A 25,930-nucleotide genomic window follows, 5' to 3' on the forward strand; every position below is an offset into this window, starting at 1 on the left:
TAATTATCGCCATCGCATTTTGGAAATCAAGTTTTTCAAATCTTCTCCATAGGTCATGTTTCGCCATTTTGCTAATAACTTTGATTTTGGGTACCGGTGTTGATCTAATTCTACCAGTTTCTACTAAAAACTGTAAGTTCATTACAGATTTTAGGAAATTAACCAAAAAATGTGTAGCGTCTAAACATTTTTGTTAAAAACTAAAAGTGCAAAACACGTTTTCGTACACGTTTTTCGGTAATTTTCAGTATGCAAATTGGGACATTGATTGTGGGTTGTGCAAATTTCTCTAGCACCCTTTGGTGCACACTAAATATAGTCCATGAGCAGCTTTTAATCTACCAAAACAGCTCAAAACCGTATTGAAAATAAGGCTCTGAATATTACATTCGGTTTGATAAAAAAAAACATATTTTTTATGTCAAATTACATAACGCCCAAAAATTGAAGCTTATCACGCACGAGAGGTTGGTTGAACGTTTAAAAGTTTTCCGGTGTTCAAACTCATTCATTCGTGAAGCGAAGAGAGAGAGTCAAGAGGAAAGATAAATTTAATAGAAAATTTAATTTATCGGCACGGTTTTGAAAAGGTTTATACCGACACCTGTTTGCGATTCTGAAGTTAACAGTGATCATAAACTTCATGAGTGTAAATATGTTTACTAAAGAGAAAAAATATTAATTAAATTCATACGTAATTATACATAACTTTGAGACTCAACTGGACAAAATACAACGTAGCTTTGAGAAACATTGAAATAGATGTCTCTCATTACTTGAAAAATTCAGATTTAAAGGCCGACTTCCAGCGAAAAGGGTTCTAGCGAAATGAAAACCGAGTATCGAGACTAAAAATGAAGCGACCGTGCCGATTTTCGAATCCCCGCTGGGGCAAAAGTTTGAAGGGTTCCACCTAACTGAAAGCCGTGCAATGTGGTTCAAGCGAACTGAAGATGGGATTACAAATATATTATGGAAAGATATTAAGGAAATACTTCACTAACTATTTGCTAAAATATCGCTATATTCCTTATTAATACCTTCAATTTTTACAATAGATGTATTTTAATACGTGATAGCAGAAGTTCATACTACGTAGTATTGCTATGATTTTTGGGTGACAGCCCTACCACAAAATATTTAAGGCTACGCTCGAGTAATTAAGAAAATTAGTAAACAAGATAGCGTTCTATCCATCACAATTATCCATATTAATTGCACACCTCCAATTTTTAGTGTCAAAAACTCGTAACTTTAGTTTTATTGCAGTTATGACGGTCTAATAGTGATCCGTTTTTGGTACTGCACCATCCAGTCAATTGCCTATTTCATTTTCTCTTTTCGAAATATTTCTGACTTTCATGTAACAAAATTAACTTACTTGGCTTAATTTTCATATTTTAAAGTACTTATTAAAAATGATAAAATCCCAACCGTAGTACAAATTAAGCCCTGATAAGGGAAAATCTACAGATAAGTATAGGTCTAATGTTTGGCAAGAAAAAAGACCAATAACTATGCAGGGGAAAGGGTCCTACATTATTATTGGCTTGGATTTCTAAAATTAAAATTTAGTGATGGGCACAAACTTATATGAAATCGGTAAAAGTGACCGACATGGTACTTTAACCGATTTATCGGTTCGAGCTTAATTTGCCTATTTTTACCGATTAATCGATTCGAGGTAATTTTACTGATATATCGGTTAATAATCGATAAAAATCGATTAAGAATAGGTAAAAACCGGTTGATAATAAGTAGAAATCTGGCGATATGGTATCGTTCCTTTCAACCGAATTCCCAATGGACCGAAATCCCATTCGACCGAATATCCCGCAATGATTTTAGATTTCCAGCCCAATGGCTATATTCCCGATGGACCGAAATCCCAATCGTCCGAATATGCCCCTAAAAAATACATGAATATAACTTGAAACACTGTAGTCAGATGTTGGACTGCGAAGCGATAGGTTGTTGGTTCGAATCTCCGAAAGGTATGTTAATAATATTAAAAGTAAATGTTTCGTGATACTAATTAAAACGCTCACTTTCATTCCTTTCAAGGCAAGAGATATATAGAATTAATAAACCAATTGTGCTTAAAATGTAGTACAGTCTTAATGGTAGTTCCATCAATGTCTTTAAATTTTAAATTAAAATTTTAATATTTTGGTTTCGGGTGGGTTAGGTTAGGTTAGGTTAGGTTAGGTTAGGTTAAGTTAGGTTAGGTTAGGTTAGGTTAGGTTAAGTTAGGTTAAGTTAGGTTAACTTAGGTTAGGTTAGCTTAGCTAAGGTTAGTTTAGGTTAGGTTAGGTTTGGTTTGGTTTGGTTCCAATAATTCGTTGACACCTTTTCCAAATATGCTCCTTTTAATTAGCTACCACCTTTTCCAAAATATTCTCCCTTTAAATAGCTACCACCTTTTCCAAAACATTCTCCTATTAATTAGCTGCCACCTTTTCCAAAAGATTTTCCTATTAATTAGCTGCCACCTTTTTCAAAATATTCTCCTATTAATTAGCTGCAACCTTTTGCAAAACATTCTCTTACTAATTAGCTACCACATTTTCCAAAATATTCACCTTTTAACTAGCTACCACCTTTTCCAAAATATTCTCCTTTTAATTAGCTACCACCTTTTCCAAAACATTCTCCTATTAATTGGCTGCCACCTTTTCCAAAATATTCTCCTATTAATTAGCTGCAACCTTTTCCAAAACATTCTCCTACTAATTAGCTGCCACATTTTCCAAAATATTCTCCTTTTAATTAGCTACCACCTTTTTTAAAATATTCTCCTATTAATTAGCTGCCACCTTTTCCAAAAGATTTTCCTATTAATTAGCTGCCACCTTTTCCAAAATATTCTCCTATTAATTAGCTGCCACCTTTTCCAAAATATTTCTATTATTGCTAATAAATTGTTCGTGGTAAGAGGCGGGCTTTTAATACTCATATAAATAATCTTTTTACCTCCAAACAAGGTTGGGTTGGGTTAGGTTAGGTTAGGTTACGTTTGGTTAGGTTAGGTTAGGTTAGGCTAGGGTAGGTGAGGTTCGCCGTAATTAAAACGTAGTTAAAATAAGTGCAGTAATACATTTTCAACTCCATTTATTTTAACAATAATAAGTTGTGAAATTAAAAATATATTTAATGCAAAACCACACAGTATGTCTTCTTCCAGTTCAATAGAATTTCGGTCCAATGGGACTATAATAAAATCGCACCTTTGGCTACGTTCGGTCGAATGAGACCCCAAAAAAAAACCCCTTCTGTCGAATGGGAATTCGGTTCAATGGGACCAAAGCGTTGATATTCGGTACAAATCGGTTGATAATAAGTAGAAATCGGTTGATAATAAGTAGAAATCTGTTGATATTCGGTACAAATCGGTTGATATCGGTTTCATGAACTTAAATAATCGGTTATCTAACCGAGTTTGAATAATCTTTGAAAATCGGTTAAGAATAGGTAAATAAACTGTAATAAACTGTTGATCTTCGGTACAAATCGGTTGATATCGGTTTCATGCTCTTAAATAATCGATTATCTCGCCGACTTTAAATAAATAATTGATTTAAATCAGAATCGATTTCAGTAAAAATTCGATATCGACATCGGTTAATTTACAATATCGCCCACCACTAGAAAAATTATATCCCCCAAACCAGGGCAATTTAAAATTGGTTTTCTAGACTTGTTAGAAGCTGTGCTATTGTCAAACTTATTGTTACAATATTACTCAAGGCAGCTAAGAAGCTGATGCTGAGAGATCTAAAGAACACGATTTTTGAAAAGACGTCAACGCTGAAAGACAAAAATGGGGGATTCCTAAGATTCTTAATTGAAGGTTACCCTCTCAAAAACGCTCTTAAAAGGAAGGATCGAAAGCTCCGGAAGATTTAATTCTCGTATCACTTGCAGTTGAACGGACCTTCCCTTTAAGCTCAAATCTATCCCCAAACCGCAATGATTATAAAATGGAAAAATTCATTTTTTCCCGCAATTTTGATTGTTCTGGCCATGTTGATTGAAATAAATTCCGCGATTTACAATGACAGTTCCAACTCCAACTCTTCCTCAATAGAACAAAATGAAATTTTGAACGATGCTGAAATAGCTGATTTGAAATTGATTCAAAATTGGAAGGACATGTTAAAAAGCGCTAGATCTGGTATTCAGTCGGCTTTGAAAAGCGCTCTTCCCACCTTTATAAGATTGACATCAAAAGCCACACTGTCACCCGAGTGTCAGGGAAGCTTTTTAAACATGATTATTGGACTTTCAGCATTGAAAACATGGGCTGTCACAAGTAAGTCACAATTTTATATTGTTCACAACACACGCGCATGAGAGTTTTTTTCATGTTAGTGAAAATCAAAATGTGACGTTTTTCTGAAATATACTAGTTATTAGTTATAATTAGTTATTGATAGGTTTTGGGTAAAATATCTTGTTAGAAAGTGTAATATAAACCCATTACGTGTTGACGCACGTATTAATTGTACAGACAGGTATAATTTGTCGTAAATTAAATAACATTTTTTGTAATTAAAAATTGTCAATACATTTTCAATAAGGCAATTTAATGGCTTTGCCACTTTAATGAAGTTAAAAATTTAATTAGTTTAAAACACATCTGACTCTTGTACAAAGCAATCTAAGAAGGAGTAGAATTCAACGAAGAAATAAGAGGTCATTTACGAGAAAATTTAACCCTTTATAGTCTACATTAAAATATTCTCCCCTAAGATAAAGTAATTTGCCCCTCATTTGTTTATTTGTATGAGTGCTTCATAAACTTTCAAGGGTACTTTAATTTATTCAAGATCTAATTGACCATTGGGCTTTGCTTTGTTTGACAAAGTCAGTTTGTCACGTCAGAGATCACTGTCATGCGCAGTATAGCAAGTAATGGGGGAGTAAAGTTCAAGGTCATCTATATGAGTCTGACAATCAACACCCAGCCGAAAAAGCTTTACTTAGAAGGAGGTTGAAATTTTGCACGGACGTTATTCTTAAGTGGTAGGCATGCCCCAAGAAAGGTTTTTCCAATCCACCGCCATCTTGAAAAATGGCGGCCAGAGATGTAAAAAATGCAAATTTCTTGGCATTCTTTTTTACAAGCCCACGATGAAATTTTAAGTATAAATTTTAGTACTTTGTTCAAAAATGCCTATTTTTACCGACGGTTGTTAAATTATAAAATTATAGTAATCTACTCGGTCAATTTGGGTCTAACTGAAAAATTTCTACAAAAAAAAATGTTTAACTACAGTAATTTAAAAAATATGCGCTTTGATTTTTAAGTATCACGAAACCTTGAATTGAGAATGGAGGAAGTACTTTGTCGTTGAGGGGCTAGATTTGATTTCGAGCAAAGATCGCCTTTAAGGAAGAATTAATTTATTCATAAGATTTCTTATTTAATATTAAAACAGAACAGCAGTAACAAGAAAAATTAGAATTAAATTTTATAGTGCAGTTTTTCCACTCCACCCTTAATCATCCTTAATTTTACGCTATAAGAAAAATAACTAACAATTAACTGATAGCCAATGAGCTATTTTAATTATATTATTATAATAGATTTAATTAAGCCCTAGGGTTGTGAAGAAATATAACAATATTGTAATTTTCTATCTCCTATGGTTTAACCAGTGCACTTTCCTTGTCTTTTGTACAATAAGTCAATGGTCGGAAGATGATTTAAGTTTTTTTAGGGGGGGGGGGAAATTATACAGGATGTTTGTGAAAGGTCAGTCTGAAATTAAGGGTGATGTTCTTTTGGCGATTTCGAGTCGAAAATATAACTTCTATCTCAATTTTCGGTCCGGGTCACAATTTCAAGTTAAAATTGGTCAAAGTATTTTACGCATGACCCTTTAAATTTAATTAAGAAACTAATTAAGACAATGATTTCTAATTTAATTAAGGGGTCATCCCTAAAACACTCCAATCAGAACTCGAAAACAGTGACCCTTGTGGCAAAATGGAGATTGAAGTTACATTTTCCACATAAAATAGTCCAAAGAACATCCCCCTACCTTAATTTCTGAATAAGACTGTATACCCAAAATTCCCACCACAGAAATTGATAACTCTCGGAAATTGTTGGGAGACACCACTTGGTTATGTAAGTTACGTTAATGTCAATGACCTTGAACATCTTTGAAACATTACGTTCAGTGTGGAAGCTCCATAGGCTAAATGAGGCACTAAAATAGATATTCATTACGTCACAAATGACGTATTCATCCAAGGCTATTTTAGTTAATGACAAGTTATATATTCAATATCACATTAAAATTAAATCATAATATAACTAAATCTAAAAATAATTCAAGGAACATATTTTTGGCCATTTTTACAATAATTTGTAGAAAAAAGAATAGAAAACCCCCTTAATCATTGTAATAAAAGAAACAACTATATAATTTTAAGCGGTTTTAAATTCCACAAAATTGCTTTTTTTTTACACTAAAGAATCCCCGCGGGATTTTTAAAATTACGACAAAAAAGATTATATAATGTACTGAAACACTTTCCTATTTCACTTTAAAACACTAAAAACGCTTTTTTGAAGAATTTATTACGTCAGTAATGACCAGTGAAGCGAGGCTTAAAACGAATTTTGGGGAATTGAATAATCATTACGGTTTGACCTTTAAGTAAGAATAAGAAGTTATTATAGAATTAAAATTAATTTCAATAGTTAAAGAAAATTTCGTCTTTAAAAAAAAATAATAATGAAAGTGTCACCATGCGGAAAAAAACGAGTATTGAATATTAATTAATTTTCAAGGCGTGTTAGTTTACAGACTAGGAGGATTCATACCATTTACACAGGGAGGCCGGGCTTCAGGTGTTACACAAGAAGGCCTGGCTCATTCGGGCCTCTTTGTGTAAAAGATATGAACCCTCCTACTCTGTAAACTATGTATAGAGCCATAAGTTTATAAGATATGTTAAATAAGTATGACACTTTCGAAACTTCGTAATGCTAGAAACTTACAGCTCGAGCTAGTTCGAGAACGACAAGCGAGAATTGAAGTCCTACACGCGGTTAATTTTGCAGGACCTATTTAGTCTGTACTAAGCCTTTGACAGTGCCTCACCAGGCGTCGCTTTACCTCGAATCTATGACGTTTCACCTACGTCACTCTCAGTAACCAGTGACAAACTTATGGAACATATCTTATGAAATTATGATAGAACTAATCAAGATTAAGATGCCCTTATGTCGAAATTTTCTGCAAAGACCACAAAAACTCTACTGCACGTGAAAATTAAACTACTGGTTGTTTTACTTAACTTTTGTAAGAAAATTAACCGTCTAGACCTTCACTTTTTTTAAGGGAAAGACAAACAAGAGTGTCTCGCGAGAACTTGACCCCAAAACCGAGTTCTTTAACTTCTTTTGTATGAAAATATTTCTTTCATCTGTAGTTTACGACCTGACTATTGTCCTTCAACTTTCATCGTCCAAACCAAAATAAGAGGATTATGGAAAAGGACATTAAAGTTATAAACATAATTTTGGGGTTTATGTCTCGTGCCATAATTTCATATTAGAGGATTTAAGAAATTGGTAGGAAAACGTGGGAGTGTTCAGACTTAAGTGGGCTTTAAAGTACCGAAAATTATTTTCAAATTTAATATAAATATTAGGCATTATATTCAAATTTTGTTCAGAAAATATTAGTTATTTTCAAACTTCATATAGAAATTAGGCGATATATTAAAATTTAATATAGATATTAGGCGTTATATTCAAATTTAATATAGTATATTAGGCGTTATATTCAAATTTAATATGGATAATAGGCGTTATATGCAATTTTAATATAGTAATTGGGCGTTATATTCAAATTTAATATAGATATTAGGCATTATATTAAAATTTAATTTAGATATTAGGTATTTTATGCAAATTTAATATAGATATTAGGCGTTATGTTCAAACTTCATATAGAAATTAGGCGTTATATTAAAATTTCACTTAGAAATTAGGCGTTATATTTAATTTTCATATAGAAATTAGGCCATTATTAAGAATTTCGTAAATTTAAACTAATTAATTTAATATTTCATTAGAATTAATCATAATATTAACGATTTTTCTATTTGGAAAATTGGTTCTTGTGATAAATTTTGAAATAAAAATATTTATACAATTAAAATAATTTATGTAGCTTGATTATCCCTCGATTATTAAAAAGTGCGACTTATTTTTTCACGAGGTCAGCTTTGGTAACAGAAATAATTTCTTTAAGGTTAATAGCATTTGGAAAGAGTAAAACAAATTGGTAAATATTATTTTCTGAAATAATAATCTAATAGAAAAATTCCCCTTTAATTTTCTTTTAACGATAACAACAACGGACGGAAGGAAGGTGAGACACCTTTGAGATAATAGATAGTAACTTTGTTTTTGTAAAAAGCTTAACTCCTGGATTTGTTTTCACGTTCAACTTCGCTTCATTCCTTAATTGAAGGTGAGATTAATTAAAATATATAAAGAAAGGGAATTTTCACACTCGGTTATTTCCTCTTGTTATGATCGATGCTATTGAAATGTTTCATGGTTACCAGGACTTACGCCATGATTTTATTAACAAAACCCGCGCGAACAAAGAAAACTGTCTTTTTAAAAGAGGTCAAGTTAAAGTTAAGGCGGTCAACTCTCCCACACAACTAAGAATTATTTCATATAGCCGACAGACTCGTGTATCAAATTTCCTAATCTTTATTCGCAATTACTTATGGGATGGGTGTTTTTCCTCTTTGAGTCCAAAAGAGATGATCAATTATACTGTTTAATAATATTAAGTTTCACGCTTAAATCATGACACCAAACTTGATAAATCGATATGAAAGTTTAGAAATAATAAGAAAAATAATGCGGATGACATAGCAGCAAAAGTTCATAAGATATGTTCCTTCCATAAGTTTGTCACTGGTTACAAACTGGAGCTTGTCATGAAGTGACGTAGGTCATAGATTTAATGGTAAAGCGACACCTGGTGTGGCGCTGTCAAAGGCTTAGTATAGACTAAATAGGGAGATGGACTGCAAAACCGACTGTAGTCAATTCTGGCGTCGTAAGTCTCTATCATTACGAAATCAGAGTCCTAACCAGGTCAGTCTGACTGATAATTAACGCACAGCCGAAACCGCTTCATTTAGAAGGCTGATAATTTGCAGGGACTTTACTCTTAAGTAGTCGGCAAGCACAAAAGAATGATATTTCCAATCCGCCACCATCTTGAAAAATGGCGGACAGAAATGTAAAAAGCCTTCTTTATCGAAAAACGTTGATTTCGAGTTTCAACCTATTTCACTCATATTTAGTACACTGGTTCTGTATATCATATAGATGGTCTTTATGGGGTATTTTCGGGTTCGATTTGTCGCCATCTTTAAAAATGGCGGCCGGAAAAGTAAAAAAATGTTCCGACACCGGCTGCCTTTACTGCTAATGCGAAATAAATGTCTCAGTTCTTCTTCTAATCTCTTATAACTCTAATAGCAAGATCAAACATTAAACCCCTGATTAAATATTTATTTTAAAGTGATAGACGCAAGTGGCAAAATACCATCAGGAATGACCAGAGGTACCGTAGCCGATTTCGGGGATTACGACCTGTGTCTGAACATCACCGTTATGGAAAAGACTGAGCGAAGCGACAAGGTTACCGGAATGTACTGTTCCTTGGTGGTCGGCGCGAAACTACCCAAGACTCGACAACTTGACTTTGTCAACATGACAGGCCCAAATACTTTATTCGCTTCCTTTCAAGACAAGGTCCGATACTTTGACCAACTAAAATTTAGAAGCGGATTGTGTGTACCATCTACTTGCACCAAAGAGGACATTGAAAGCTTGCTCTCATCAGGTATGGATTGGATCATAGTTGTATCGTAGCCTTAAAGATTTTAACATAATTGTAGTTAACTAACTAATTCTTGATATTTGGTATTTTTCGAGCAGTGATAGATGAATATCCTTTCGAAGTTGAAGTACCACAATGCGAAGTTATAAAAGACAATGAATTAACGTGGCATCAACTAACGGTTCTGTTAGTAAATAAATTATAATCTAATTATCGCCATCAGATTTTGGAAATCAAGTTTTTCAAATCTTCTCCATTTTAGGTCATGTTTTGGCTTGTTGCTAATAACTTTGATTTTGGGTACCGGTGTTGATCTAATTCTACCAGTTTCGACTAAAAACTGTAAGTTCATAAATTAACCGAAAAATGTGTAGCGCTCTAAACGTTACGAGGTTTATCAAACAACTTTTAGTTGAATTTAAACTTGAAGAAATTAAAGTGCAAAACATGATATCGTACACGTTTTTCTATAATTTCCTAATTTTTTTCATCATTGTTCAGTATGCAAATTAGGACATTGATTATAAAATTATTAAATTTTTAGCTGGCATATTTGCACTGTTGCTAAACTTTTCGTTATACAAAAATGGCAAAATACTTCTGAAAACCGAAGTGAAGGCAACGAAACTTCGGGCTCTAAACGGCATAAAGGTCCTTTGCGTCATTTGGATACTTTTAATTCATTGTTATTCGCACGCTTTGCGTTTCGCTATGTGTAAGTTTTGAATGTTACGCTCTCTAGATGGTGTGGGTTGTCATGTAACAAATGTAGTATTATTTATAAAAACATAGACCGTGCATTGAACATCTTCGAACTATCGAAGCAATACCCTTTCGGGACAATAATCAACTCATTTTGTTCAGTTGATACATTTTTCGTAATCAGGTGAAATTATTGAAACCGCTTGTGGCGCTAATAGGAGTAACAAGTTTAAATTTATAGTGGTCTACTGGTGTCGTATTTGACTATGATGTACATGGAGAAAAGCAAAGGACGTTTGAACATCTTCGCGTTTTACTTGAGACGCTGGTTGAGACTGACACCTTCCTTGTTAGCAGTAATAGGCATTGTTATGCTATTTCCCTTAATGGGGTCAGGACCTTTATGGAAGGAAGTGGTAACGAGGGAAGTTGACGTTTGCAAAGAAAGCTGGTGGGCAAATATTCTATTCATTAACAACTGGTTCGATTACTTCAACATGGTAATTAATACATTCCAATTAATTTTCTTAAAAACACTTCGAAGTGCAAAAGATTAATTTATCTTTCAGTGTCTAGTTCACACATGGTACATTTGTGACGATGTGCATTACTACATGCTCAGCCCTTTCTTAATGTTCATATTTTACAAGTAATTACGTAACAATTAAATTAATCGAATAACGCGTTCCCAATCCCGTTTGATCTGAGGCGTCTGTGTTTCAAATATTAAAATTGTTGTATCTTTATAATTTAGTCAGAAGAAACTAAACTAACATAGTTATCCCTTTGCAATGGCTATATAGTGTTAAATATTCCAGTAAATATATTTTAACAACATAGGAAAGGTGCAGAGAGTATTTTAGTTGCGTCTCATTATGAGTTCTTAAGTTTTATTTGCGAAAGGCAGCCAGAGCCTGCCAGAAGTAATAGGACTATGTATACTTTTCAGCTCTAAAGAGCGCAAAAGTAAAAATCAAATACGTCTGCGAGTGGGAATGCGTGCTTTACTTATATATATACTTATAATTAAATTAATTGTCACTAACACGCGTATATTAATGTTTTTACAGACGTCCCAAACTGGGGATATTTATTACTTGCGCCATCATTTTGGGTAGCATTGGAACGTCGGGATTTATGGTTTGGTACCATAATACAAACATATTTTTCCCAGCAAATACGGAAGAGTTCTTGTAAGCTAAATCATAGGCCTACCCGATTTCCAAATTTCCCAATGAAATTTAACTTTAAATATCACAAAATTACCAGAAACTATAAAGTATGGCTGCATACGAATTACTTCAAGACATACTCCCATCTAAGTACTTATTTTGTTGGATTTCTTCTCGGATATCTAATGTTCAGACGCAGTGAAATTAAACTGAAACCAGTAAGACAGTCCTTGCTTATTTCGACAATCATGACTATGTTTTATTTCAAATGATGGAATTTTTTAAATAGATCTACGTGTTGCTTGGATGGATTTTATCTACGGTAATTGCTCTGTCGGTACTGTTAGGGGTTCACCCTTGGTTAAATGGTGAAATTCCATCCTTAACCGAAGCAATTGTTTATCGTTCCCTGTACCGAACCGGATGGGCTGTATCTATAAGTTGGGTCATATTCGCCTGCTGCTATGGGCACGCAGGTAAACTAATCGGAATTTACAAAGCTATATCCAGAAGTGATATCTAGTTTATTAGGGAGAATGTATAAGATGCCTAAGTATTCGCGCGCCATAGTCCCAGTCCCCTTTCAAAATACAAAGGGGGACGTAAAAGGAGGCCGGGATATTTCGCCTCTCCTCAGTCGCAAAATACGTAATTTTCGTCATTCGCGTCGTCGCGCTGACGTGAGTTTTCAAGAACCAACGATATGCGGGTTGTAATTTAGAGGCGAGGATTAACTCCGGACCTACGTTGGGACTGGAGATGAAGCTGGAAATGTGGCGAATTTATACCTTCTCCCTAATAAACTAGATATCACTTCTTGGCTATATTAAAATTGCTGAGGTATAATACGATCTGGGTATGTTTTAAGGTTACGTCAACACGTTACTATCTTGGAAGATATTTGTTCCACTTAACCGCTTAGTCTACATGCTATATTTGACTCAGATGCCAGTTCAATGGATAAGATTGGGTAGCAAGAAACACATAGTGCCAATGGATCATATAGAAATTGTAGGTGTACTTTGAAAATATAATTTTTCGGTCTTATGCTATCCCTAATGGTCGACGTGCACTCTGGGCATGTTTATCTGTATTCAGTATTAAAAAAAACTGAAGTTTCAAAATAATTTTTTTCTCTCAGATTTACGATTTCTTCGGAAACCTGGTCGTAACTCTCTTAGTTTCGATCGTGGGTTATTTAGCCATTGAAGCACCATTTGCCTCATTATCGGATTCGCTTTTAACTGGCCTCATGAGGAAAACTAGACGTTTATCAAACGCTGTTTTGGAAAAAGTCACCACATCGGACAACGCCATCATAGCCTCAATAAGAAGGGCGTCTTTGGAAAAATCAACCATACCTCAGGATAAAGAGCAAGTAGCAAATATTCGATACCCACCCCATCCAAATATGTTAAGACAAAGGACTAGATCCACCGATGACATCACTGGCAAGTTATCATCAACTATTTTGTCCACCGTCTCGCCTGAATCCGAACCAACAACCGAGATGGAGGATCAGGTCAAGAGAAAAGAAGAGATAATTAAAATGTACAAAGAAATGAAATCAGATTTTACCAAAATGTAAAATAACAACAGTATGATCATAAGTACTTAAGATATGTTCCATAAGTACATAAGCTATATAAATTATTTAAATTAATAAGGAATTAAATAAATATTAATAAAAGACACTTCCAAAACTCATTCATTCCGAAGAAGAAAGTCGTTTTGATATAAAGTTCAAAGAATTTGTTATTATAAAAATGTTATTTAGTTTAAGTATCTTTTTAACGACTTCGTTGGCAAGAAACTGCGCGATACTCAAAAAGCATGAGCCATTGTTCGCTTGAATACTACAATTTTCCTTAATTTAATATAAAACACTTTTTCTTAAAACTAACCCCAAGAGACTAAAGACCGTGACTTCAACCTTTAGTGAAATTACGTTGAGATCAACAAATTTTTAACAATAGAATTACCAATTACACTAGTGAACACTTGGGTCAGCAACACCGGTGTGGGGGGAATATTAATTTGTTCTGACCAATGGGATACATCTGTTAACATTTATTTTCAAATGACGTCAAGTGTATTCCTACACATATATAAACCCCTGTTTCTCAATTAAATCCAGGCATAGTTCAATTATTAGTAAATGAGAAATGTTCTTACAAGTATTTTACGTTTTAGTCGCGCTCTCTGGAATTTCCAGGACTAGTGTTAAGGGACAAAATGGATCTTTGGAAGTTGTTAAAGAGACTGAATTAACGTTTGAGGAACAACTAAACAGTGTTGTTTTGAAAACAAATGATACTGTGGAGACTAGAGACGAAAAATTGTTAAAAAGTTGGAAAATAGCCCTGAAATTTGCGAGTGACGGAATACGTAATGGGATAAAGAGCTTATTGCCTTCAATGATAAAAACAGCGTCCGATGTTGATATGTCCCCAGAATGTCAAGGCAGTTTCTTAGCTCTGATTGGTGGATTAAAATCATTCAAATTTTGGGCAGTATCAAGTAAGAATGGCTTTTGTTATTCTATAGACACTTCTAAAAAATCCTGTGGTAAAATAGAGTACGATTTTTGATCACAATCATGGTTTTCTAAAGACGAAACATTGATTTGTGTTTGTCAACAAAGACGTAAATTAAGATATGGATTGAAACATTACGGAACAAATTGGGTGGACTGGTAATATTGAAGTCCTATCTGATGTCTTTGTTGTCCACACATAACCAATCAATGTTCAGTGTTAATCCTGTATCAAGCAGACGTTATTGCCTCCCCCTTTTGAATGGGTCTTTTTAATCGTTTGTTGAAGTTAATTAGTGATGCACATACTCTGTCTGCGTTGAAAAATTTACAAAAGAGACTAAAAACATATTGATGTATTAGAGAACATATGATCGCAAGAAGCTAGGCAGTTAATGCCACTATCTCAGTTTACATAAAAAAGAGACTAAGAACATATTTATGTATTAGAGAACACATGATAACACAGTTAATGTCACTATCTCAGTTTTCATTATCTTCCCCTGGGTATTTTCTAATCATGATTCATGTAATCATAGCCCTATAATACTCTCCTTAAGTAAGAATGAGCCGAAATAATATTTAAGAAAGAGTAGACGTGTCACCTGGTGGTGGACTTGCCGCAAACAGAAGCAATAAATCACAGTGATCTCCATCTCTAATGTATACAAACACGACCAAGGATTAAACAATGCCGATATCCCTTCGGCAGCTACATAATGATGTATAGGGTTAAAACAGTTCGAAAGCAGTAACATAACATTAAAAATTACAGTAGTTTTCGAGCCAGTGAACTAATGAAATCTCAAACCTCAGACCACCTAACCATGGACAGGCAACTGAATAGGGAGCTAGGTTTGCTTAGAGCAACACTTGACATACAGCGCTGTGGCGGCGGGTGTCACGAGGTTATCACCAAACACTGGTAAAATAATAAAATTCGGCGATAAATTGCAGTCAGTAGATGCGTGTGAGGGCGCGTTAGCCAATTGTTAACTTGGGTTTAACAGGGCTTCACCTGTCCATGGTTAGGTGGTCTGAGATCTAACTCGGTCCTCAATTCATTACCTAAACGATGGGGCTTGTAACTGTTTCAACTCCCCTAACCAGTTTCGAATTATTAAATAAAACACTTTGAAAACTATTACATCCATGCTTAACTGCATGGCAAAAAAGCACCACTTTCCTCCTTCCGTGAATATCATTAACTCGAAAATTATCATAATTGTGTTGATGTTGAAAGAGAGGGTTATAATCAAGGTTGACGATGCGTGGCCGACATACAGTTGAAAATACACTCGGAATTTTTATACGACTAATTACCCCTCACTTCAAAATAGACTGTAATTTTCGAAATGGTAATTTTGAATACAAACCCGTAATTTAAACTAGCATATTTTGAATAATATTTAACCTTTAACCCAATGAAGAGCTCGACTCCTCGACCAGTAATGAAATTTTTAAAGGGATACAGCGGGCTAGATTTTTTTAATTGATAGAGGTATAAAGTAATGAATATGTAAATTGGAACCACGTTTCTATCTACAATTTTAAAGAAGATACAGACAATTAAGTTTCCGTACTTGGGAGTGCCCCTATTGGACGCCTATTACCACCTGATGGATTCGTCCAATGGATGCACTCCCCAATTATTCGCAGGAAAGCCCAACGCGTAGTGCCATCCCTTAGGGAAACGTAATCGCTCGTATCTTCCTTAATATTGTAGGTAGCGACATGGTTCCAATTGATATATTTATTATTCTAAACTCTCTTCGATTTAAAACGAAAATATTCTAGTCTTATGTATACCTCTAAATTATATTATTGATTCTATACACGCATTGAGATGTAATGTTTGACCACTCGAAAACCGTTTTTCTTAGTGCTGGACGCTACCGGGAAGATCCCAGTTGGTATAACCAGAGCTACTCTTTACTCACTGGGTGACTACGACCTTTGCCTGTCCGTAAAGGTCAAGGAAAAAACCAAACAAAAAGCCAAAATCACTGGAAAATACTGTTCGGCGATATTCACACCCATGCTACCTAAAAACGTTGAACTGGACTTTGTAAACTTAACAGGACCCGATACGGTATACAACAAAAAGCAATATGCCTGAGAACACATGCATGAACTCCAAAATAAGCTTTCTTGGGTCTTATTGGTTCTTTGCTAGTACTGAATTTATCTGATAAAAATGTATTCCGCAGATATTCGGCCATAACCAGGATAAAGTTAAATTTATGGCAAGTATGAAATTCAGATTGGGATTATGCATACCCTCAACGTGCAACGCTGAAGATATGAACAACTTATTTTCAACTGGTATGTGACTTGAATGAAGACCGATTTATCTCAATCTTACGCCTTATTATTTTGGGGGTTGAAGTTCTCAGAGGTTATCCGTTGGATGTTGAAGTACTCGGATGCGAGGTAAAAGAAGAAAAGGTTTTCAACTGGCAACAGGTATTTGTTATGTAAGTAATATAACAATACCTGACAAGTCAAACTTTAATGCTTTATCACTGCAGGTTTGTTTTTACTGTACTGGGGATTGTTTTGATCTCGGCTACTGCGGTTGATTTACTGTCAGCGCCTAAAAACGGTATTACCTTTTATCATTAGTTTATAAGATAAGTTCCATAAGTTTTTCACTGGTCATGAAGTGACGTAGGTCATAGATTCGAGGTAAAGCGACGCCTGATGACACGCTGTCAAAGGCTAAGTATATACTAAATAAGAAGATGGACTGCAAAATTAACTGAGTGTAGACAATCAATTCGCGCTTGTCGTTCTCGAACTAGCTCGAGCTGTAAGTCTCAAGCATTACGAAGTATAGGTAGCGTCATACTTATGGAACATATCTCATAAATTTATGCTTTTATATATACTGAAATTTACGTAAAGATTATTTTCAGGTGCCTTGTCAATTTTGTTACACTTTTCCCTGTACACAAATGGTAAACGTCTGTTAAAAACCGAAGTGAAAACCAACAGACTACTATGTTTAAACGGAATGAAGGTGTTATGCATCACGTGGATTGTTCTAACACATACTTTTCATTTTATAATTCGTTATTCCATGAGTTAGTAGACTTTAAAACGTTAGAGATGCAATTTTGCTAACTCAATTAAACATGCTTTACAACTCGACAGATCGAACTTTGAACTATGTTGAATTTGCTAAGGATCCTTTCTTTTCTGTTTTACTTAACACATTTTTCGTCGTGGATACGTTTTTTCTCATTAGGTAAGAACTAGCTTAAAATTACTATCTAAGGTCTAAGATACCCGGAGGTTGTCCGTTTTGGGATCACCTAAATGAAATATCTGCATGATTTTATTTTTTTAACAAGATAGACCCCGGCCATATTATCGTCACACCTAAAACTGGGGAAGACCGGAAATGGGGGGGGGGGGAAGGGACACAGCCGTATAGGGTCGGAACAATCGTTTTCCAGCTCTAAAAAGCGCAAAACGAAAAACCAGTTTTTAAAAAACTTAAATTCAATAAAATTACGCTTAATTAGGGGTTATTCATAAAGCTAAATTGTTACGGGGATCTAGAATAGGACGTTCTTAACAAAGTCTTACTGGCTATGAGTTCGCCTCATTCTCAACCTTGAGAAGAACAGAACCAAACCACTTCTAACGAACCTTCCCCAAGTTGTACTGATATTGACCCCACAGTTTGGTTAATCAAATTCGGAAACTTTGTCCAAAGAACATACAAGCAAACAGTCCACTGTCTGAAACATATAGTATAAGATATAAATGTTTATTCGCAGTGGTCTTCTAGTGGCCAATATGGGCATGATGTACCTGGAAACATCGGGAGGGCACTTAAATATTTTTGGATTCTACGCTCGAAGGCTATGGAGGTAAGGTCCACACTGCCTAAACTGATCACCCTGCTTTACAACTTGCCATAAGGAGATTGAGAGAGAGAGATAATGTCCTTATGAACTTGCTTATAACTTTGTAGGTTATTTCCATCCATCGCGTTCATTGTGGGCGTTGCCTTTTTACTTCCCCTCATGGGGTCCGGTCCCTTATGGAACGAAGTGGTGACCAGGGAAGCTGAAGTTTGTCAACGAACCTGGTGGGCCACTTTATTATTCATCAACAGCTGGTTCGATTACTTCGATATGGTAAAATTAAAACCCTGCCAATCTTTAAGTACTTCATTCAAAATTGAGGAAAATGTTTCCCACAGTGTCTGGTTTATACTTGGTTCGTTTCGGTTGATGTCCTCTTCTATGCATTTAGTCCATTGTTCCTCATCATGTTTTACAAGTACAAATTGCTTTTTTTTTTAAATAATTGAGTATTGAGAGTCGTTTAAACACTATGGTCAATTGTCAATTTCAGGAAACCCAAACTGGGCATCATAATCAGTTGCGTTCTAACATTTTTAAGCTGTCTGTGGTCCGCTATAATAGTCGTTGCTTACAAGTTAAACGTGTGGTTGCCTCTTAACACCGAAAAGATGCTGTGAGTGTTTTTGCAAAATTCGTCATACATACATAATTAATCAGTCAAAAAAAGTTTACGTATCCCCGGGCAAAGTAATTTGCAGACTAATCTAGCTTTACTTTTTTCTTTAAATTTTATATTTAGAAAATTCAAGGATTTAACGCTTTTCAATCATTTTTTCGCTGTATCTCACATTGGAACCTATCTTATTGGATTTCTATTTGGTTATCTTCTTTACAGGAAGAGTGAAATAAAACTTAACAAGGTTTGTTTCTAATATCATAAACCTATCATCACACTGTTCATAAGTATGGATCACCTGGATATCGCACATTTTTTTAGATGTTTAGGTTTGCTTAAACCGTACATAATATTAAGAATTTTTTCAAGGTCATGGTTCTGCTAGGCTGGGCCTTATCAACCACCCTGGCCCTGGGTGTAATAATGAGCGAATATGATTGGCTAAACGGTTCAGAACCAACAGTACCGGGAATGGCAGCTCACCAATCCCTATATCGTGTTGCTTGGTCTTTTAGCGTATGTTGGGTAATATTCGCCTGTTGTTATGGATATGGAGGTATGTACCATAGACCTTTTCGACGTAAAAAATGGGGTGTTGACAACCATCGGTATCGGGACGTACAAACGGGTTAATACACTGCCGTCTCAGCGCACTCTCGTGGTGATACACAAGTGGCTTTCCCTCTTAGTTACATAGAAATGGTCTATTGAAATGGTTTTTTTTTAATTGTGGCCCTTAATAATATAATTCAACTGATTTATTCAAATTAGGCTGGGTAAATACGTTATTATCATGGAAAATTTTCATCCCTTTCAACCGCTTAGTCTACATGATCTATTTGACGCAAATGCCTGTTATGTGGGTCCGAATGGGTAGCAAGAAGCATACAGTGCCCTTCGAACACATTGAAACCGTAAGTACATCCGTGGAACTCAAAGTTGGGTTCAGAATGGGGCCTAAAATAAATATTTTTATGTTAACAGATCTACGAATTTCTTGGTAACTTAGTCATAACAGTGGCCGTATCCGCAATGGCGTATCTTGCGGTTGAAGCCCCGTTTGCCAGCTTGGACCGCGTTATTTTTGGAGGAATGGTCCGTAAAGCCAGACGCGTTTCCAAAATCATTCGTAACTCGTTACGTATCAATGATACATCCAACAATCTCCAAGTGTCCAATAATCAAAACGCCAACAATGACCCGGAAAAACAGTCCCAACACCCTGAAAACTACGTTTACCGTCGAAAACGCTCCGAAGAAGATGTTGTTGGTAAACTAACAGCTTCCATGGTCACAACTGTCTCTCCTGAATCGGAACCCATCACGGACACCGAGGAACAGGCCAAGAAAATGGCCGAATTGAGACTCAACCCGGAGTTAATGTCAACATTAAGAGCGCAAACGCAACAGAACCAACAGCGTCATATAGGGTTGTCACAGATTTTGGACAACTTTTCCAAGGCGGACGCAATGACGGAATCCCATAAAAATGGACACGCCATCAATTATGATTATAATGGTAAACAAATCGAAAGAAGTACCTCGCCACCACCACTCTCAACTCAAAGGAAAAGGTCCAATGAAGAACTCTTCACCAATCTCAATATAAAACCCGAAAAACCAGACGACACAAATAAAATTGAGCTAACCAACATGAAAAATACCTGACTCCCTTAAATGCTTAAATAAGTTGAAACCGAAACGCCGTCTGCTTACAAAGAACTCGCGATGTTTTATTTTATCCCGCAAAAGCAATTTCCATATCTAAGCTTAAAAATTCAACTTACCTTCAAAGAACTTAAAGATCCACAGCCGATGAAACACATGTGACGTATCCAAGTCATAACTCGAAGAATCAACGACATCATTTGACATATGCAAGGTCTCGGTGCTCCGTAAAACCAGACATATTTCATCTTCCTGATAAATAAACAAGTAAAAATCAGTTCAATTCGAATCACGTTAAAGACCTAATGAAATTAGCATATTTTAAAACATGTTCAACTTAAGCAGGAAATTGCGACAAAGTTATATACCCAAAGCACTTAATTAGAGACAACATAAAAATAAACAAATGAATCAAATTAATATTTGAACTCATTTAAACCCCGAATTAAATATGTTTTTCGAATAAAATCTCTTTGAAAGAGTGCGAGTTTTAATAATGTTTAATCAAACCTTAATTAACCTTCATTAACATACTTAATTGAGTGTCATACTCATTTTATTGTAATTACGCTGTAAATTATCGTAATAAAATAACGGTAATTACCGACAAAATACATCTGTATAGCCTCTACGTCATGAGACATTAGTAAACAATATTGTCATTCCAGAAAATGTCAATTGAAAACCCGATCGTCCAATGAGAAATTTGGACAGAACCACGCCTCTTAAAAGCATTAGTAGCCGATTGAATTTGGTTTGCAATTTTGTAGTAATAGGAATAGCACGGCGCAACGAAGCAATACAAATAGATATTTAAATTCAATGAACATAATCTAAACTACTAGAGACTGTATTTTTTTCATCCCATCCAAAGTAATACTATAACTGGATGTCTTATTCGTATTTTCAATCTCATAGAACGTATATCCAAATGCACTCCCGGCGGTGTTTCAATTTGAGCAATATCATAGGCCTATAATATTCTTCGTAAGTATGGGACTATAATAAATGCGTAAGACTAACATGTGGCCACAGTTATTGCATAACCCGCCTTAAACGGCAATTAAAAGTAAAGAAAATTTATGAATGCGTGCATTGTCGCCAGACAAAATTAAAGAGACTGATGCGCCTCCTTCGTTTTAAAGTTTCATCTACAAACCCGAGCTTAACAAAGATTTGATCTAGTGTGATTTTTCTTAACTGCATGGTCTAGTCCAGTCCAGTCCAACCTTGAGTGTGAGAGAGAGGGGAATGGTATTTTTTCTCTCTGCGTATGGGCGAAACTACAAACCCACATGCATGTCTGGATTCTCGGAGAGCTAGGTCTCCACATGACCTAGACGGGAATGAAAGCCTAGCCCAAAGTACCTCGCGTACATTAACAAGTGCTGCCGAGAAGCACCATTTTTATAAACTGTTTTCCATAACTGTTCTTGCCTAGCTTCTATTTTTAATACACAGAGGGCATACTCGACGTTTCGGTACAGCGCGACTCTACTAAAGTCCAAAAAGCCGAGGATACTGTCGTTGATGAAGTACAGAGGCTACTCTCCCCCATTTCTACAAATCTCTCTCTAAAATATGCCATTAGGTGGCGCTCCTCTATGAGCGCATTCATAAAGGATGCTTCTTCATAGCAGATATCTCTCCGACCCCACACTTACGCAAACTATTATAAGGTTATTGCAAAAGGGTTATAAGCTTTACGAGAGTCGGGAGTGGAATCTTTGCCTTTGGGCAAGTACTGGATATGGCAAGCAGTCCTATTCCCGTATAGTATACTTGCCGGTACTGATATATATACGAAATTGAAATTCTGAAAGTCGATTTATCTTATAAAGAGGTTATACCTAGAAGATAGATAAAAAGCGCAGTGGGACTTTCGCTTCCGACGAAGTAAAGAATAAAAAAAGAAGTAACTGAATTTTCTATTTCCAAGGAAAAAAGACAATGGATAGATTCTCCTAGCTATAGCCTTACTCTTCATCTAGTTAAATTGGAAATTCCAATATTTTCCTAAGATCATTTTTAAATGCAAAAAAGAAAAGAAAAAAATGTAAAATGGATTTTCGCTGGATTTTGAACGGATATTAATCTCTTTTTAATTCAATAGCATTTTGGTTCCCAATGTACCCCTCATAATGTATAATATATGAGAAACGATAATGGATAATCAATAATAATCGATTATTTATGATGTAAGTTATGACTCGATTATTTCATAAGTAAGGCATCCATATAGTCGTTGCCTTGATTACTTTTAACTCTACTCTAGTCCAAGGTGAAGCTGCAATCGCCAACCGCGAGCTACAGATATTTTACACCAAAATACTGAGCAGTTATTAACCTCATCCTCACCCAGTCTAAGCCCCTACTTTATTAACCATTTTGGAAATATTTTTAAGTATTAAAACTATCAAAAGCTTAAAGAGATACTTCGTACTGGAATTTTTCTAATTTTTAATCGTCAGAGCGTTGAAAACAATGACTATATCAATTGGAACCATGTTTGTATCTACAATTTTAAAGAAGATACGAGCAGTTAAGTTTCCGTAATGGATGGCACTACGCGTTGGACTTCCCCGCGAAGCACTGGGGAGTAAATCTATAGGACGCCTAGTACCATCTGACGGATTCGTCCAATAGAGCTACTCCCCACTGCTTCTCGCATAAGCCTAACGCGTAGTGTCATCCATACGCAAACTTAATTGCTCGTATCTCTTTTAATATTATAGATAGAAACATGGTTCCAATTAATAAATTCATTATTTTAATACGCTCTTTCAATTAAAAAAGAAAAAAAATAATTCAAGCCGGGTGTATCCCTTTAAGGCAGTTAAAATTACACATCAACGCAACGTCGTCTTATAAATCCCAGGTTTCTCACATCATAGACCATTACACCAAGAATTCTTTCTACTATACATAACGCAAAAAAGCGGAAAAGGTTTATAACCGTAATACGTCTTATCTAAGAGGTTACCGGGTCCGAAAGCATTAAAATCCTGGAAATGATATTCATAGAGTAGGAAAAATCCCGGAAAAAAATGAAACAAAACAAAATGAAACGAAAATTATGGTATCTAGTTATGAGGAAGGCGTGCTTATCGTGCTTTTATGTAAATTAGAACCGGTTTTTTATATATATATATATAAATATATGAGGAACCTAGTTTTGGAAACTTTCAACCCGAGTATGCATTAACCATAAGATTAAGTAAAACTAAATAACGGGATATTACAATTGTTATATTACAGTAAATTCCGGTTGATTTTGAGCTAATATAGCTTTAGAAACCAGCCGAGTATGGAGTTAGTGTCTCTATAGACAGGAATATAAATATATTTATTCTACTTGGAATCTTTAACAGTCTGTCATTTTCTGTGTCTTTCTGCTTGAATAAAGGGGAGGACGTGTATGAGCTGTCACCCCTGACGTCATGTATAATGTATTTGAACTTTTAACCCACGTGATATTGACGTAGTTAGCTGCCTGTACCGCGATGAACGCCGAACTCAAATGTAAACAAGTGTGTTGAACGAGTAAATTTAGGGTCAATAACCAATAAAAAGCGAGGAAGGTGAAGCGGACGGTTTAACAAAGTTTTAAGCCCTTCCCCCTTACCTTCAATCAGATATTAGTATGATCGCTTAAGGATTCCAAGTAGAATCTATGCATTCCTACTATAAATAAAGTACTCGTGTTTTAAAAATAACAACTGCAAGTTTAAAATGTGATTAATAGATACAATTAAATTTTTGTATAATATTATTATTAAAATGCATATTTTTAGTCGAATATGATAACAACTGGCAAAAGTATATATTGCTTGAAGTATTTAAAGACTTTGAGATCCTCACTGGTTCTTGTTATGTACAATTAAGACTTGTTCAATTAATACAGGGTGTTTCTGATATAAGTCTGCCATAAATTAAGGGGGATGTTTTTTGATAAATCGATTTTGATTCGAAAATGTAACTTCTATCTCCATTTCGCCACAAGAGACACTGTTTTTAAATTAAGATTGTCCAGAGGATTTTACGGATAACCCCTTAAGAAACTGATTTCAAGACAAAGATTTCTAAGTTAATTAAGGGGTCATCCCTAAAACCCTTGAATCATAACTCGAAAACAGTTTCCCGGACGGCAAAATGGAGATAGAAGTTACATTTTCGACACAAAATCGTGCACCCTTAATTTCTGCCAGACCTTTCAGAAACCCCCTGTATATTTCTTTTAATGTCGGCCTATTTTCTAATCGAGTATTCGTTTTATTTCGAGATTAAGGTCTATTTTAAGAACATAAATTCATCCTCCCAGACCATTGTTTAAAATTTAACGTAAAACATAAGAAAAAAATTAAAGATACTAATGACCTAATATGGAAAAAACATAATAGACGAAAAAACCCATAGCTTAACATCGCAATTACTTATGAAGAGAACAAAAACTACTGAAACCACGAAACCCTGGCAATTTTAAAGCAATAAGTAAAACAAGATGGTTACCAGTGGTACTAATGCTTCCCTCTTAATGCATGGCTCAGGAATCTTGACATTTTTAATCTTTCAAGGTCAATTTTTACTGTTTCGTAGGTGTTGTTGAGGGCGTTCAGCGAGTAAAACCGATCTTTCGGTATATGCACTGAACGCCCCTTTGTGACGTTGACCAAAAATCAGTAAACCCATGGAAGAACAAGCTGTTAGGTGCCCAAACAATTTTACTTAAATCATTATACTCTCAAGGAGGTTGGTAAAACGTGCCCAAATTCTTCAGAGTATGAATGTTTTCTAACAAATTATACTTCGTTATATAAACCTATCTCAACTTTACTTTTTTACTATTACATAAACCGAATAAGTGGAAACATTTTATAGATGGAAAAAGACCTAATAGCTAAGCCTCGTCTCCATCAATAGAAAGTGTACATTTGAGCAGCAGGTAAGTAAGTAGAATGATGGAAGCAGATGGGAACGTTCCTATATTTCAAAACGGTACGGTAATAACTTTGCCCAATGTTCCTCTAGAGCGCGCTTTACTAAATTTTCCACTTCTTTTCTTTCGTATATATATTTGAAGCGTATCAACTCAAAGTTATCGTTTAAACAGAGTTAAATGAACTGAAGTTATTGCATCGTTCGAGCGCCGCGGCTATTATAATAAACAACGAAGACCCTGTAAAGTAATGCATTTATTCCTGAAGAGAAACAAACCCACACGCCTGCGCATCTTGGGGTATTTCCCTAGGGACAAGAAGCACCGCTAGAGGCAGTTCGAGTAGGCAAGGGGGTGTAGTGAACTCGGGGCTCCGCCTGGCGTTACCTTTGGCCCAAGGGCAGTAATTAAGGGATCCCTACTTTTAAAAAAACAAAAGATTATTATACCTAGATGGACCCAGAGTTCCCTAAATGAAGAGATGTCAGGGGATTCACGGTTTCTCTTTAGCGTCACCTAGCAA

The 25,930-nt window shown here is 35.3% G+C and overlaps 2 protein-coding genes across 5 annotated transcripts; both read left to right on the forward strand.

Annotated features, from left to right (window-relative positions):
* Positions 1-1,782: 1,782 nt before the first annotated feature.
* Positions 1,783-13,459, forward strand: LOC149690390 (nose resistant to fluoxetine protein 6-like). Of its 4 annotated transcripts, none has more exons than XM_089869911.1 (14): positions 1,783-1,994; positions 3,748-4,312; positions 9,576-9,899; positions 9,995-10,082; positions 10,159-10,238; positions 10,441-10,611; positions 10,689-10,782; positions 10,840-11,098; positions 11,168-11,247; positions 11,669-11,791; positions 11,868-11,988; positions 12,060-12,246; positions 12,639-12,781; positions 12,912-13,459. In XM_089869911.1, the coding sequence occupies exons 2-14, from the start codon at positions 3,970-3,972 to the stop codon at positions 13,356-13,358; spliced, it is 2,460 nt and encodes an 819-aa protein (XP_089726037.1). In that variant the 5' UTR covers positions 1,783-1,994; positions 3,748-3,969; the 3' UTR covers positions 13,359-13,459. The 4 variants fall into 4 exon arrangements, with proteins under 4 accessions (XP_089726037.1, XP_089726036.1, XP_089726038.1 ...); XM_089869912.1 differs by lacking the exons at positions 1,783-1,994; positions 3,748-4,312 and adding exons at positions 8,237-9,142; positions 9,208-9,290; XM_089869910.1 differs by lacking the exon at positions 1,783-1,994 and having other exon boundaries at positions 2,791-4,312.
* Positions 13,460-13,464: 5 nt separating this feature from the next.
* LOC149690391 (nose resistant to fluoxetine protein 6-like) lies at positions 13,465-20,756 on the forward strand. The gene is made up of 15 exons (XM_089869907.1): positions 13,465-14,290; positions 16,190-16,398; positions 16,517-16,631; positions 16,696-16,783; positions 16,838-16,911; positions 17,225-17,392; positions 17,463-17,556; positions 18,095-18,187; positions 18,292-18,457; positions 18,523-18,602; positions 18,678-18,800; positions 18,927-19,047; positions 19,173-19,359; positions 19,575-19,717; positions 19,788-20,756. Exons 1-15 carry the CDS (start codon positions 13,936-13,938, stop codon positions 20,469-20,471), a joined length of 2,700 nt encoding a protein of 899 aa, XP_089726033.1. The 5' UTR covers positions 13,465-13,935; the 3' UTR covers positions 20,472-20,756.
* Positions 20,757-25,930: the final 5,174 nt, after the last annotated feature.

This window comes from Phalangium opilio, unplaced genomic scaffold (genome assembly GCF_054372755.1).
Source record: "Phalangium opilio isolate 3A_F unplaced genomic scaffold, DU_Popi_V2 ptg000031l_1, whole genome shotgun sequence".
In the NCBI taxonomy this organism is placed as follows: Eukaryota; Metazoa; Arthropoda; class Arachnida; order Opiliones; family Phalangiidae; genus Phalangium; species Phalangium opilio.

Coding starts and splice junctions, on each gene's coding strand:
- LOC149690391 (XM_089869907.1), top strand. CDS start 13,936: ATGTTCTTACAAGTATTTTACGTTTTAGTCGCGCTCTCTGGAATTTCC. Junction 16,632..16,695: donor GAACAACTTATTTTCAACTG/GTATGTGACTTG, acceptor TGGGGGTTGAAG/TTCTCAGAGGTTATCCGTTG. Junction 18,801..18,926: donor CTTAACACCGAAAAGATGCT/GTGAGTGTTTTT, acceptor TTTTATATTTAG/AAAATTCAAGGATTTAACGC.
- LOC149690390 (XM_089869911.1), top strand. CDS start 3,970: ATGATTATAAAATGGAAAAATTCATTTTTTCCCGCAATTTTGATTGTT. Junction 10,612..10,688: donor CGCTTTGCGTTTCGCTATGT/GTAAGTTTTGAA, acceptor ATAAAAACATAG/ACCGTGCATTGAACATCTTC. Junction 10,783..10,839: donor GATACATTTTTCGTAATCAG/GTGAAATTATTG, acceptor TTAAATTTATAG/TGGTCTACTGGTGTCGTATT.